This window comes from Rhamphochromis sp. 'chilingali' (genome assembly GCF_963969265.1).
Source record: "Rhamphochromis sp. 'chilingali' genome assembly, chromosome: 10".
NCBI classification, from domain to species: domain Eukaryota; kingdom Metazoa; phylum Chordata; class Actinopteri; order Cichliformes; family Cichlidae; genus Rhamphochromis; species Rhamphochromis sp. 'chilingali'.
This window is the reverse complement of record NC_137937.1, coordinates 23,026,965-23,039,873: the sequence shown is the minus strand read 5'-3', so window position 1 is coordinate 23,039,873 and position 12,909 is coordinate 23,026,965. Positions and strand designations below refer to the sequence as shown.

Here is a 12,909-nt window from a genome sequence, read left to right as displayed (position 1 = left end):
CCTAAATTTGAGGCTATTCAGAGTTGCCAGGTTAATGCATGAATTGAGAGCTTTGAGAATTGTCTGACCATCAATGTAGAAATAAAAATTGTTCAGACGTGTTGATGTTTTTTTTTTTTTTTACTGGATTGTGCAATGCTAGTAACTTGTGATTTATCCTGACCTTCTGTGTTTTAGGCTGAACAGTTCAGACCAGGATGGAGAACCGATGTACATCCAAATGGTAACAGCACTGGTTCTGCAGCTGATCCAGTGTGTGGTCCACCTACCCAGTGACAAAGATGTTTTTGAAGAGTATGACACCAAGGTAGGTGCACAAGCTGACATGAAAACCCATACAAACATCAGCAAATATAGTTTTATTCAATACAACATGCAGTCAGACACACCATTTGCTCAAGATTTTTTTTTCTTCTTCAGGTGGATCAGGACGTGTTGATAACAAACTCTTATGAGACGGCAATGAGAACTGCGCAAAACTTCCTCTCAGTCTTCCTTAAAAAGTAATTTCAGATTGTTTTCTTCCTATTTATACTTTTTGATGACACTGTTGAATGTTGCTAAGATCCCTTTTGTCATCAGTCAACATTGAGACAAACTAGGAACGTTTTGAAGTAGCTGTAACTCTATAGGATTTTCCAGATGTATTCTGCCAGCTTGTTCAGCCGTATTAAAACTTCTGTCTTAATTCTGATCGTTGGCTGTCTGACCTTGATTATAATTGTTACCATTAATCATTTCTCATTATGCTCTCAGAGCATAGTTATTTTCCTGTTATTTATCCCCTTTCTTCCTTTTTTTGCCTCCCTCAGGTGTGGCAGCAAGCAGGGAGAAGAAGATTACCGTCCATTATTTGAGAACTTTGTCCAGGACCTACTTTCAACAGTGAACAAACCAGAATGGCCTGCTGCAGAGCTGCTGCTCAGTTTGCTTGGGAGACTCCTGGTTAGCATGACTAAGATCTTTCTTTAAACTGGAAATGCAAGTATTTTTCTCAGTGTTTCTGAGAACAGATGATCCAGATTAATAGCAAGAGATGACTTTGTTAAAAGTCATGGAGGCTCCAGGAAAGCAAATGTTCTTATTTTATACAATATTTTCAAAACATTTGTGTCACAGTTGATCAAACTTGACTTCTGTGGTTTATGAAAATCAACTTTATGACAGCAGTTTTTTTTCAGACACACACAATGAGAGTGTTCTTGTGTTCATCCATTCCTGTGCCTTTTTCTCCTATTAGGTACACCAGTTCAGTAATAAGCAGACAGAGATGGCTCTGAGAGTAGCATCTCTAGACTATTTGGGCACAGTGGCTGCACGTCTGAGGAAGGATGCAGTGACAAGCAAGATGGACCAGAGATCAATTGATCGTATCGTACAAGAGGTAAAAGGACAGCTTTGAATTTAATGATTTAGGATACTGTTTTCTTGTTTTTTATGGGGACAGAAATGAGTAAAATGCAGAAAATGTGTTCTTGCTTGATGATTTACATTCCTACCATTTGGCACAATAAATATATTTTCCCACTTATTCTTCCCCGTTTAAAGTCTCAAGGCAGCGATGAGACCCAACAGCTACAGAAGGCTCTGCTGGACTACTTGGAGGAGAACGCTGAGACAGATGCCTCACTGGTGGTGGGTATTTTCATTAGGTTGAATGTGGTGAACTCTTTAAGGTTTAGATATAAGTTTCACATTGCATTTGAACTGGCTTTTGAGGAATCTGTTGGAAACTACCATATTAATAAATCTTTCTTCTCTTAAATAAGAAGACATATCTTAAATGGTTTAAAACAGTATTTGCTCATGTTATCTCTGTGTGCAAATAAAAATGTTCCTTACTGCAAGTAATTATTTTCTTTGAATGCTATGAATGTAATACTGAGACCTGTTTTGCATTCTAGTTTGCTAGAAAGTTTTACATTGCTCAGTGGTTCCGCGATGCCACCACCGAGGCTGAAAAGTCCATGCGTAACCAGAATCCAAAGGACGAAGACTCTTCAGACGGTCCGCAACATGCCAAGGAGGTGGAAACTACCGGAGAAATTATGCAGCGTGCTGAGAAGCGCAAGAAGTTCCTGCGCAACATCATTAAGACCATGCCAGCTCATTTCACCACACTGAAGTAAGAATGTGCGATATATCAGCAGTGTACTTTCTTTTATTTGCACAAGTGCAGTTGTGTGACTGTGCAAGTCTGTAACCTGCTTCTCAACAGAATGAACTCTGACACTGTGGACTATGAAGATGCCTGTTTGATTGTGCGTTATTTGGCCTCTATGAGGCCGTTCGCCCAGAGCTTTGATATTTATTTAACACAGGTAAGAGTGTGATTTTCTTTTTAGCAAAAGCATTTCAATCCCCCCCCCCAGAGAAACATAAACATTCTTTGTTCTTTACCAGATTTTACGAGTCCTTGGAGAAAGTGCCATCGCTGTAAGGACTAAAGCCATGAAATGTCTGTCTGAGGTCGTGGCTGTTGATCCCAGCATACTGGCAAGGGTATGTCTCTATCTCTGTTTATAGTAGCAAGTGCATTAATTGTTAACATTTTTTTTTTACTGCACATGATGCTGTCTTAACTTATATTCTTTGTATGGCTTTGCTCTTTCAAAATGTACTTCTTATTCTGCAGCATTCTGTTCAGAAGGTATCTTGTAATTCTTGTAGCTTGCTATATGCTGACTGATTGCTCTCTTTGTCTGCAGTCCGACATGCAGCGTGGTGTCCATGGTCGTTTAATGGACAACTCCACCAGTGTGAGAGAGGCAGCTGTAGAGCTGCTGGGCAAGTTTGTGCTCAGCAGACCCCAACTCACTGAGCAATATTACGACATGCTCATAGAGAGGATACTGGTAAGTTGTCCAGTCAGTCACTTATTCCCAGTTATGCTGTGGTTTGCATATAGGTGCTAAAGGCGCAAAAGCAAAAACCACAGCTGTGACTTCACATGCTAGGTCCATCGTGTGATGATGTCCACCACACCTTGAGTGTGACATTAGGATGCTGGGTTATAATAGCTAACATTTTTCAATTCTGTACCAATTGATTGATTTGGACATACGTGATGTTTTTCCATAGATAATGAGGAAATATAGCATTAGAATTATCATTACTATAATTATTTTAGCTTTTACACTGTTTTGGCATATTCATCATTGTACTGTGGGCTTTTAGGCTATGTCCACACGTACCCGGGTATTTTTGAAAACGCAGATTTTTCTATGCGTTTGCACCTTTCGTCCACACGTAAACGGCGTTTTCTGAGATTTTTAAAAACTCCGGCCAGGGTGAATATTTTTGAAAACTCAGTTTTTGCATTTACGTGTGGACGAGAAAAACGGAGAAAACGCAGCGTCAAAGGTGTGCGCCTTTTTTGACGTCACACTGTGCGCCACGTTATTGTTTCGGTGAAATGAATTTCTACAATACTGTTACTGTTAATTGTACTCTCTGCAGTGTTTAAATGCTTACATATACACACACAGTTACTGTCCCTTCACACATACGACTCGGTTCTATGCCCCATCTTTGTTTACTATTTCTAGACTTCTGATTGGCCAACATTTCTACACGGTTAGGAATATATCACCACCTGTTGCTTTGGCATGTTCCTAGCAGCGTTTTCCTTCATTTCTGCCTTTACGTGTGGACGGGATTATTTTTTAAAACGAAAACGGAAAATCTCAGTTTTCAAAAATACCTGTGTACGTGTGGACGTAGCCTTAGTTGGTGTGTTTTTGCTTGGCCCTTCACTTGTGCTTTCATTGTTAAGCTGTCCCTAGCACCTGCAGGATGGTTTCTTACACAGATCAATACTAGTAATACTCATGTGTCTGTTGATGAACTGCATACATGTAAATATTGTGTTTTTCTCTGATTGCTGCACACTTCTTCTGGGCTAGTAATGCGGTTGTTGGCTTGTTTTGTGTTTGGTTGGGGTTTGTTTTGTTTTGTTTTGGAGGGGGGTACACCAAGTGTACATCAGAAATGTATTTGGAGAGTCCTAAAAAAATGGTTAATAGGGCACTTTCGGGTTTTCTATTGCGTAAGCTATTTAAATCTGTTTTCCAGCAGCAGTTTAAGATTTTAGGATTAAAAAGCACACGTGACAACATGCTGTTAGTACTAAAATTCAGGTGAACTCAAAGTCTTTCTAGTTACTCTCTGTGCTTAGCATCTGGGAAGTGAACAGTTGAGATTGTTGTCCCTGTTGTCATGGAAATGTTCAAGTGGGTTCATGAGAAGTTCACTCTTCATTACAGTCTTATTCTGCCACCTGTGGGTGAAAAAATGCTACTACACCAAATGCATACATTTCTCTTTTCTCTTTTTAAAATTCATTTTAAAAATTATACTTCAGTTTATTAATTTAATTCCTTTTTATTTTAGGACACTGGTATCAGTGTGAGAAAACGGGTGATCAAAATCCTCAGAGATATTTGTCTGGAGCAACCGACCTTCAGTAAGATTACTGAGATGTGCGTGAAGATGATCCGCAGGGTCAATGACGAGGAAGGAATTAAGGTATGGATCTGCTTACAGATGGTTGTTAAGACGTGGCTTCCATTCTTCATAGAATTCGTTGTAGATATTTATTATTTCATTTTTTTATTATTGCATTTCTTATTTATAGAAACTGGTGAATGAGACATTCCAGAAGCTGTGGTTTACTCCAACTCCAGCCCATGACAAAGAAACCATGACCAGGAAGATTCTCAACATCACTGATGTGGTACATTTAACTGAATTACCACTTTGTTGAATGATTTAAAATTATAAATGTAAAAAAAACCGTAGGGTGTCAGTTCTCAACCAGTAGTTGATGATTGCATATTATTAATCATTTCCTCTGATGTCTTTAGGTTGCAGCCTGTCGAGACACCGGCTATGATTGGTTTGAACAGCTTCTTCAAAATGTTAGCATTTGAGCTTCATTATATAATAGATATCTGTTTTGAGATCTGCTATTGTTTAAAACCTTATAAACATTTTTCTCCTTTCTTTAGCTCCTCAAATCTGAAGAGGACGCATCATATAAGCCAGCCGAAAAGGCTTGTGTTCAGCTCGTCGACAATCTGGTTGAACACATCCTTAAATATGAGGAGTCTCTTGCAGGTATGTTTGGATATATATTGGTTATATATTTAAATGTAAACGTATATCCTTGCCTAAGCATTGTACTTGTACTGTCATTTTGCATGTATTGTTAACTCCTTTTCCCTCTATAGAGAACAAGGGGGTGAACTCAACACGGCTAGTGGCTTGTATCACCACCTTGTACTTGTTCAGCAAGATCAGCGCCCAGCTTATGGTCAAACATGCTATGACCATGCAACCCTACCTGACGACAAAGTGTAATGTAAGTTGTTTCAAAATTACTAACGTTTTTTGTTCTTGAAGAGTTATTAATGTGATAATGTTTACTAGTATATACTATAACTTTATATTGTTGATTTGTAAAGATAATTCAGTTGTTAAGTTAATAATTCGATTGAAAGGGAGAAGGAGTACTTTCTTTGAGTTGATTTTTCCTAATATACTTTTATAACATTCATATTTTGTTTCCCCTGCAGACTGCCAATGACTTCATGGTTATCTGTAATGTGGCAAAGATTTTGGAGCTTGTGGTTCCTCTGATGGAGCACCCCAGTGCAACTTTCCTTGCAACCATTGAAGAAGACCTCATGAAGCTCATCATCAAATATGGCATGACGGTGCGTGGCAGCAGTGTTTTAACAAGTTTATATAAGTTTGCCCAATTTAAGTATATAAGCTGTAACCAGTTTTGTTAAAGAGGTAACATGATGGTTTATCTTCCTGTGTTCAGGTGGTCCAACACTGTGTGAGCTGTCTCGGAGCCGTTGTGAACAAAGTCACACACAACTATAAGTTTGTGTGGGCTTGCTTCAACAGATTCTATGGTGAGAGATGCTAATGCCTGGAGTAATAATGTTTGTGTTTTATAGGGATAGCATAGCTCTGCTGAAGTACCACATTAATCCATTCAAAAGCCAAAGAAATGTAACTATTTATATCCCACTGTTTCTTCAGAAGAGTGGATTTAGTTTAGCCACAAGTTCTCCAAAAAACATTGCAGAAGGCCTATAAAATATAAAATTGCATTTTAAGCAGTCAGAGTTTGAATGGAATTTAAAAAATTCAATTCAAATGTTTTTTTCATCCCCTCTTAGGTGCGCTTAACAGGCTGAAGGTTCAGCATCAGGAGGACCCAAACGACACAAAGTTGGTAGCAAACAAGCCTTTCCTGCTGCGATCCCTCTTCACCGTGGGTGCCCTGGCCCGACACTTTGATTTTGATCTGGAAGAGTTCAAGGGCACCACCAAGGTAGGGTAGTAGTTAATGATTAATTATTGATTAGAAATGAACATTTCAAATGAAAACTGGGTCTAATTTTGGATTACAGCTTTACGTCCAGTTATCTTCTTCTTTGAGGATCTTGTCCACAACCACGATTGGCTATGATGAAGCAGCTCATTATGCAACTTTATGATTGCTGTTTTAAAAAATATGTATGAAAATGTCTGCAGTTTCGTAATTATGTGTTGACGTGTTGTCAAGGTTGTTATCAAGGAGAAAGTTCTTGAGCTGCTGCTATACTTCACCAAGCATGAAGATGAGGAGGTCAAGACCAAAGCCATCATTGGCTTAGGTAAGAACATAATGTTTTTTTTAGTGTGATTAGACTGACTCCAGGACCTACAGTGTCATTTTACCAGCTTATAGGACTATAATATAAAGACCAGAGATGAGCAAATGATTCCCTGGCCACAGCAGGTTGAGATCATATAGAAGGATGTGTCATTTACTTATTTTTACATGTATTTGATCTTTGTTATTCTTTTCACGCAGGTTTCCTTGTGATCATGCATCCCAGCCAGATGTTTATGCAGGAGGTGAAGTCTTTGTATAATGGCATCCTGGCTGACAGTGGCTCCTCAATTAACCTCAAAATTCAGATCCTCAAAAACCTCCAGACATACCTTCAGGAGGAAGACACGCGGATGCAGGAAGCAGACAGAGAATGTAAGTAATTTGTTTTTTTAAACAGCTTTTAGACGTCACAGTGAATAATATACTTGTTATAACATTTTGTCAATTCAAGTGATTTTATTACTTCACTATATAAAAATGAACATCGTCTAGAAGGGACAATCTGTATATTTTATGGTTTTTTTGTACTTGTAGGGAAGAAAATGTCCAAACAAGAGGATCTGAAGGAGATGGGAGACATCTCTTCGGGGATGAGCAGCTCCATTATGCAGCTTTATTTAAAGCAGGTGTTGGAGGCTTTCTTCCACACCCAATCCAGCGTACGTCACTTTGCTCTCAACGTCATAGCTCTCACGCTCAACCAGGGTCTCATCCATCCTGTTCAGGTAATTGAAAGCAAGAACTTGTCACGTGTCATTATTATATCACTATCAATAAATAATTGTTTGTGTTTGGTCTATTGATAGCACTTTTTTCCCTCAAAGTAATTTTTGTATGCAAGCATCTTAAAGCTAACCAATATTCATTAGTTTGTAGTTATTGTAAAATCACTAGTTACTTTCATTTTAATCTGTTTTCTCTTTTTTTCATGAACAGAAGTAAAATGCATATGCATGTGAACTTCACTGCTTTTATCCTGTTTGTGTAGTGTGTACCCTACCTCATTGCAATGGGAACAGACCCAGAGCCCAGCATGAGGAACAAAGCAGACCAGCAGCTGGTGGAGATTGACAAGAAGTACACAGGATTCATCCACGTGAGTTGGTGTTTTTCATTTTTTTTCGCATTCCAGATTTAGGTCTTACCTTGTTACTTTTTGGGGGTTTTTTGTCTTCTTTTAACCCTCTTTAACTTTAGCACAAACAGCTGCAAAAAACAACCAGAATAACAGTAATACAGTATGGACAAGATGAGCCTTAGATTTGTGACAAAAAAATCCATCCGTGCATTTTCTTAACTGCTTGTCCAGTTCAGGGTTTTGGGGTGCTAGAGCCTATCCAGGTGTGTCAGGGCGAAAGGCAGGGTACACCCTGTACAGATCACAACATTTATTCTACCCACTGCACCATTTAATGCCAGAACAGTTTCCAGTCTCTTGAGAGATCATGTTCTGGATCTTCTGCTGTAAAGAAGATCAAAAAACATAACATTCAGGATTTTGGTCTAATCTAATGATAAATGTACCACAGCCATTCATTTATTCACTGTTCTTTTTAATAAAGTGAATGTACATGATACTTTTTTTAAAAGGAACATTATCAGTACAATAATTGTCCCAGTAGTTATAGAAATGCTGTGTTTCTAACACTCGTCACCCAATATATTTTATGACAGATGAAGGCAGTTGCTGGGATGAAGATGTCATACAGTTTGCAGCAGGCCATTAATTCATCTCGTAAATCCATCATAAGAGGATTCAGACAGGACGAGACCCACTCGGCACTCTGCTCCCACCTCTTCACTATGATCCGGGGGAACCGACAACACCGGAGGGCTTTTCTCATCTCGCTGCTGAACCTCTTTGATGACAGTGCTGTGAGTTAACCAGCATTCATCTTGGCACATGTTATGACTCCTTAGTGGCAAATGGTGTTTCCTAATTAACTGTATGCAATGTAAAAATATACTTTGAGTTCTTTGCTTTGTGGTAAGTGTAATAACAGGTGTGTTATGACAACTCTTAAGGTTAGAACTAGCCTGACATCATTATGCAAATGTAAATTAGTCTAGAAATGCCGCTGGTTACAACTAGATAGAATTACAACAAATCAGAACAACACAATGTGTACAATAATACCCATATTAGGCCAAATGTAAAGAGAGAAAAGGGAATCCAGACAAATGAAAACATGAGCTTTCAGATTCCTCTGGTTGCTGAGCTTGGATAACACTGATCTTAAAGGAAGACCTTTTTATTAAGCGACAAATGCTGAAGTTCAGTCTACAATATTACATCTTTTCTGATTTCACTATACACAGTTAACTTTTTATGTATGAGCATTTGAACTCAAATTGGGTAATATTGCACTGTTATTTTGTACCAAGTGCTAACTTTTGATCAAGCTCCACATTTCTTTTCTTTCTGCAGAAGACGGACGTAAACATGCTCCTGTTTATCGCAGACAACCTTGCTTGTTTTCCATACCAGAGCCAGGAGGAGCCTCTCTTCATCATGCACCATATAGACATCACCCTGTCAGTCTCTGGCAGCAACTTGTTGCAAACCTTTAAAGAGGTGGGGAAGACCTGAGATTTATTCTTTTTTTTTTAAATCCAGAGAATTACACTGCTGGAACAAAAAAATATTAATAGATTGTCCTTTCTGTCCAGCTTCTTCTAAAGGAACCAAGACGTAAAGAGAAAAAGGTCAAGAAAGAGTGGAAGAACTCATCAGATGGAGAGGATGATGAGGAAAAGATGAACTGCGACTCTTGGAGGAGTGAAGATGCAGAGAACAGCAATGGTGAGGACAATGAAGACACTGACGACGATGTGGTACGACGGCCAAAAAAGACGAAAAAACCTGTTGCAAACTCGGAGAGCTCGGAGTCCGAGTCTGATCTGGAGGATTTGGATGTGGACGATGTGGAGAAAGTAATGAGGCTCCTCCCAGATAATCCCACAGGTCTCTTGGACTTTGCAAACGCAGTTCAGGGCATTCTGCTTCTGCTGGTGCTCAAACAGCATCTGAAAAACCAATATGGATTCTCTGACAGGTTAGTAATTGTGGATTGATTTAACAAACTCAGAACATCTGCCAAAATGGGACCTTGTGACTTCTACAACTGACCAAAAAATGTTTTGTCTTCCAACAGTAAAATCCAGAAATACTCTCCAACAGAGTCAGCCAAGGTGTACGACAAGGCAGTGAACAGAAAAGGCAACATTCACTTTCACCCACGACAAACCATCGACTTTATCTCCAACAACATGGCTCACGCCACGCTGACAGATGGTGTAAAGAAGCAGATAGTCAAACAGTATCTAGATGTAAGTAACAAAGCTTAATCAGCCTGACTAAAGTGTTTTGAGTTCACTGGTTTATATTATTGTCTGTCCTCTAAGCAGTTACACGAGTTTAGTGTAGAATTTAATTATCACACAAAAATGTTTTTTAATAATTTTTTCTTACTTACTGAACTTACTAAAATATGAGTTTTGCCTTAAATTTGCGATTCAAACTAGAGATGGCACGATACCACATTTTATGTCTGATACCGATATTATAAATTTGGATATCTGCCGATACCGATATGAATCCGATATAGTGTATTTTTTAATCAATAAAACTGTTTTTTTTTTTGTTGTTTTTTTAATATCTTGCTGCATAAGTTCATACTCAAGTAAAAAAAAACAAAAAAAAACCCCTAAAGCTATTCTGTTACGGCTGTATGCAAAAAATACAGTGCACCCAAATTATTTCATAGTTCAGCAATACTGATCGATCTAATAAACTTAAACCTACTCCATCCTCCCTATTCTGGTATTTTAAAGAGTACTTAGCAGAAATATTAAGCAACCTAAGTAAGAGTTGCCAACTCCCAGCAAAAAAAAAAAAAAAAAAAGGGAACCACCCCCCACCCTCGCGATGCTTAAACGACGTAATCAACTTTAATTTAATGCATGTGATAAAAAAAATAAAGGCACAGAAATCAATTATTTTTCCACAATAATTAAGTAGATTCAACATCTTTCTTCAACAGAACTGCAGACTGCACAGATGGTACCTTCCCAAAGGGGAAAGTACTATAGCTTACTAGGGTATATTAGACTTAATAGTTACTATATACAGTAATGGACTTCTATACATTTTACATCAGATTAAAACTTTGGGTGTAAGATTCAGATAATTATTTAATAAAAGCTAGACATTTTAAATTACAATAAGAAAGAAAAGTATTTCTTTGTGCCCCCCTTTTCCCCGTTAATGCCCTATCTGGCCCCCTGGCATAAGCTTGCTAGATCCGCCCCTGCACAGTTACCAGCCGTCAGCTGCGTAGAAAAGGATCCTGGTGTAGAAAGTAATATTAAATAAATTCTAACAACAGCTTATCAAGCTTAAATGTGCTGCTGTTGTTCAGCCACTGGTTTCCCCTTTCTGGTGCAAAGTCGGCCATAAACAAACAAGAGAGACGGGAGTTGCTACAGAAAAGCCGATCAGCCGATCATTGATCAGTTTCATGATTGAAGTAGCAACAGGAGATGGAGAGAGAGAAGAGGTAGTCGCTCCATAAATCGGTTGTTAAGCCTAACGTGCGAATGCTTTACAAACATTCAGAGATGAACTTACCCACTTGCTTTACTTCTCTCTGGGATCACTTTCTCGGAGATGAAATGCCGGCTTGGTAGCAAGGATCCAAATGCTCAATCAGACCGCTGACAGGTCTCGCACGCCACAGCCTCTCTAATCACGTGATGCATACTGCTCCGACGTGCTAAGGTTATGAGCTGAGTTACACCATGTCGCAAGTTTTGTGAGGTGCTTTCGTGATATTTAATGGATCGGATTAGATTTTTTATTTCTCACCGATATCCGATTCAGTAATTTAGGTCCGTATCAGACCGATACCGATATGTAATACCGGATCGGTCCATCTCTAATTCAAACAGACTGCAGTGAATATGAGTTTTGCCCTTTATTCAATATTTGGTTTGCATGGTTATAACTGCTGATTAGCCTGAAGCTTCGTCTCAAAGTTGGTTTCTTTTCTTTTTACTTTTCACAGTTCAAAGTTCTGATGGAACATCTGGACCCAGATGAAGAGGATGAGGAGGGGGAAGCATCTGCCAGTGCGAACATCAGAAACAAAGCCATAAATGCTCTATTGGGAGGCTCCGGCCCCCTGTCAGGACCGAGTCCGCGCAATCAGGCCGGACCAGAGACGGATGATGATGATAGTGATGGTGACGAGAGGACCCCAGGGGTGAGATAAATGGATACACACTCTTTTTGTAAAATGCTAATTAAAAGCAATTGAGGAAATTTCTTTAAAAAAAAATTTTTTTTTTGTTCTTTGCTCTCTACAGTCCTCTCGAAAGTCAAGGCGAGCAGGTGACTCCTCGGATCCTGGTCGGATGAGTGAGACAGTGGAGGTTATGGATGTGATTGCGCTTTGCTGCCCCAAATATAAAGACCGGCCGCAGATAGCTCGAGTCATCCAAAAGACCTCAAATGGGTACAGCATCCACTGGATGGCTGGTTCGTACTCGGGGCCCTGGGCAGAAGCCAAGAAACGTGATGGCCGAAAACTGGTGCCTTGGGTGGACACTATTAAGGAGTCGGACATCATTTACAAGAAGATTGCCTTGACCAGCAACCACAAACTGAGCAACAAAGTAGTACAGACTTTACGCTCACTGTATGCAGCACGGGAAGGAGGGGCTAGCTAATGGCTCCAATGTGGTGGGGTTTTTTGTTTTGTTTTGTTTTTTTAATTTTTTTTTTTTTGGTTCCCCTGTTCCATTTCTACTTTATTATAAATCCTCCTCTTCACTGCTCCTGCTCCTTCTCCTCCTCCTCAACCTGCCACCTCCAACAACACAGCCAAACTTCACTGGATTCCTACCCTCCCTCTCTCCTTCCTCATTTTTGTAAGAAAACACGAGGGCAAGAATATTTGACACTACATACTTTTACATGAGTTATTCTTGCAAAAATGACACAAAACATAAGACTTATATTAGAGGGACTGCTCATGTTTCGTTTGTGTACAAGTTCAGAGGATAGAATCCTGAAGGCATTAAAGGAATAATACATCCCGATTATCCCTTAAAAGGCTATCAGAGACGAGACCTGGAGGGAAATGTTTTGTCGACATTGTTGTGGGAGCTCCTTCGCTGTTGTGCAGCAGATTCTAGTCGCTCATTTCTACTCCCACTGTATCATAGTTTAA

The 12,909-nt window shown here is 39.3% G+C and overlaps 1 protein-coding gene across 5 annotated transcripts in view; it reads left to right on the top strand.

The window, feature by feature from the left end:
- Positions 1 to 12,909, top strand: part of nipbla (NIPBL cohesin loading factor a) — a 29,319-nt gene extending 16,410 nt beyond the window's left edge. For all 5 annotated transcript variants that reach the window (XM_080895114.1, XM_080895117.1, XM_080895116.1 and 2 more), the window contains 27 exons: positions 178 to 307; positions 421 to 503; positions 813 to 945; positions 1,241 to 1,384; positions 1,549 to 1,635; positions 1,905 to 2,125; positions 2,219 to 2,321; positions 2,404 to 2,502; positions 2,709 to 2,855; positions 4,393 to 4,527; positions 4,637 to 4,735; positions 4,866 to 4,919; positions 5,010 to 5,118; positions 5,232 to 5,362; positions 5,577 to 5,717; positions 5,831 to 5,924; positions 6,195 to 6,349; positions 6,584 to 6,674; positions 6,875 to 7,048; positions 7,211 to 7,401; positions 7,665 to 7,772; positions 8,351 to 8,551; positions 9,105 to 9,251; positions 9,347 to 9,732; positions 9,832 to 10,006; positions 11,743 to 11,940; positions 12,044 to 12,909. In XM_080895114.1, coding sequence (XP_080751240.1) covers positions 178 to 307; positions 421 to 503; positions 813 to 945; positions 1,241 to 1,384; positions 1,549 to 1,635; positions 1,905 to 2,125; positions 2,219 to 2,321; positions 2,404 to 2,502; positions 2,709 to 2,855; positions 4,393 to 4,527; positions 4,637 to 4,735; positions 4,866 to 4,919; positions 5,010 to 5,118; positions 5,232 to 5,362; positions 5,577 to 5,717; positions 5,831 to 5,924; positions 6,195 to 6,349; positions 6,584 to 6,674; positions 6,875 to 7,048; positions 7,211 to 7,401; positions 7,665 to 7,772; positions 8,351 to 8,551; positions 9,105 to 9,251; positions 9,347 to 9,732; positions 9,832 to 10,006; positions 11,743 to 11,940; positions 12,044 to 12,406 — 4,099 coding nt within the window. In that variant the 3' untranslated portion in view covers positions 12,407 to 12,909. The remainder of the gene's footprint in view (positions 1 to 177; positions 308 to 420; positions 504 to 812; positions 946 to 1,240; positions 1,385 to 1,548; positions 1,636 to 1,904; positions 2,126 to 2,218; positions 2,322 to 2,403; positions 2,503 to 2,708; positions 2,856 to 4,392; positions 4,528 to 4,636; positions 4,736 to 4,865; positions 4,920 to 5,009; positions 5,119 to 5,231; positions 5,363 to 5,576; positions 5,718 to 5,830; positions 5,925 to 6,194; positions 6,350 to 6,583; positions 6,675 to 6,874; positions 7,049 to 7,210; positions 7,402 to 7,664; positions 7,773 to 8,350; positions 8,552 to 9,104; positions 9,252 to 9,346; positions 9,733 to 9,831; positions 10,007 to 11,742; positions 11,941 to 12,043) is intronic.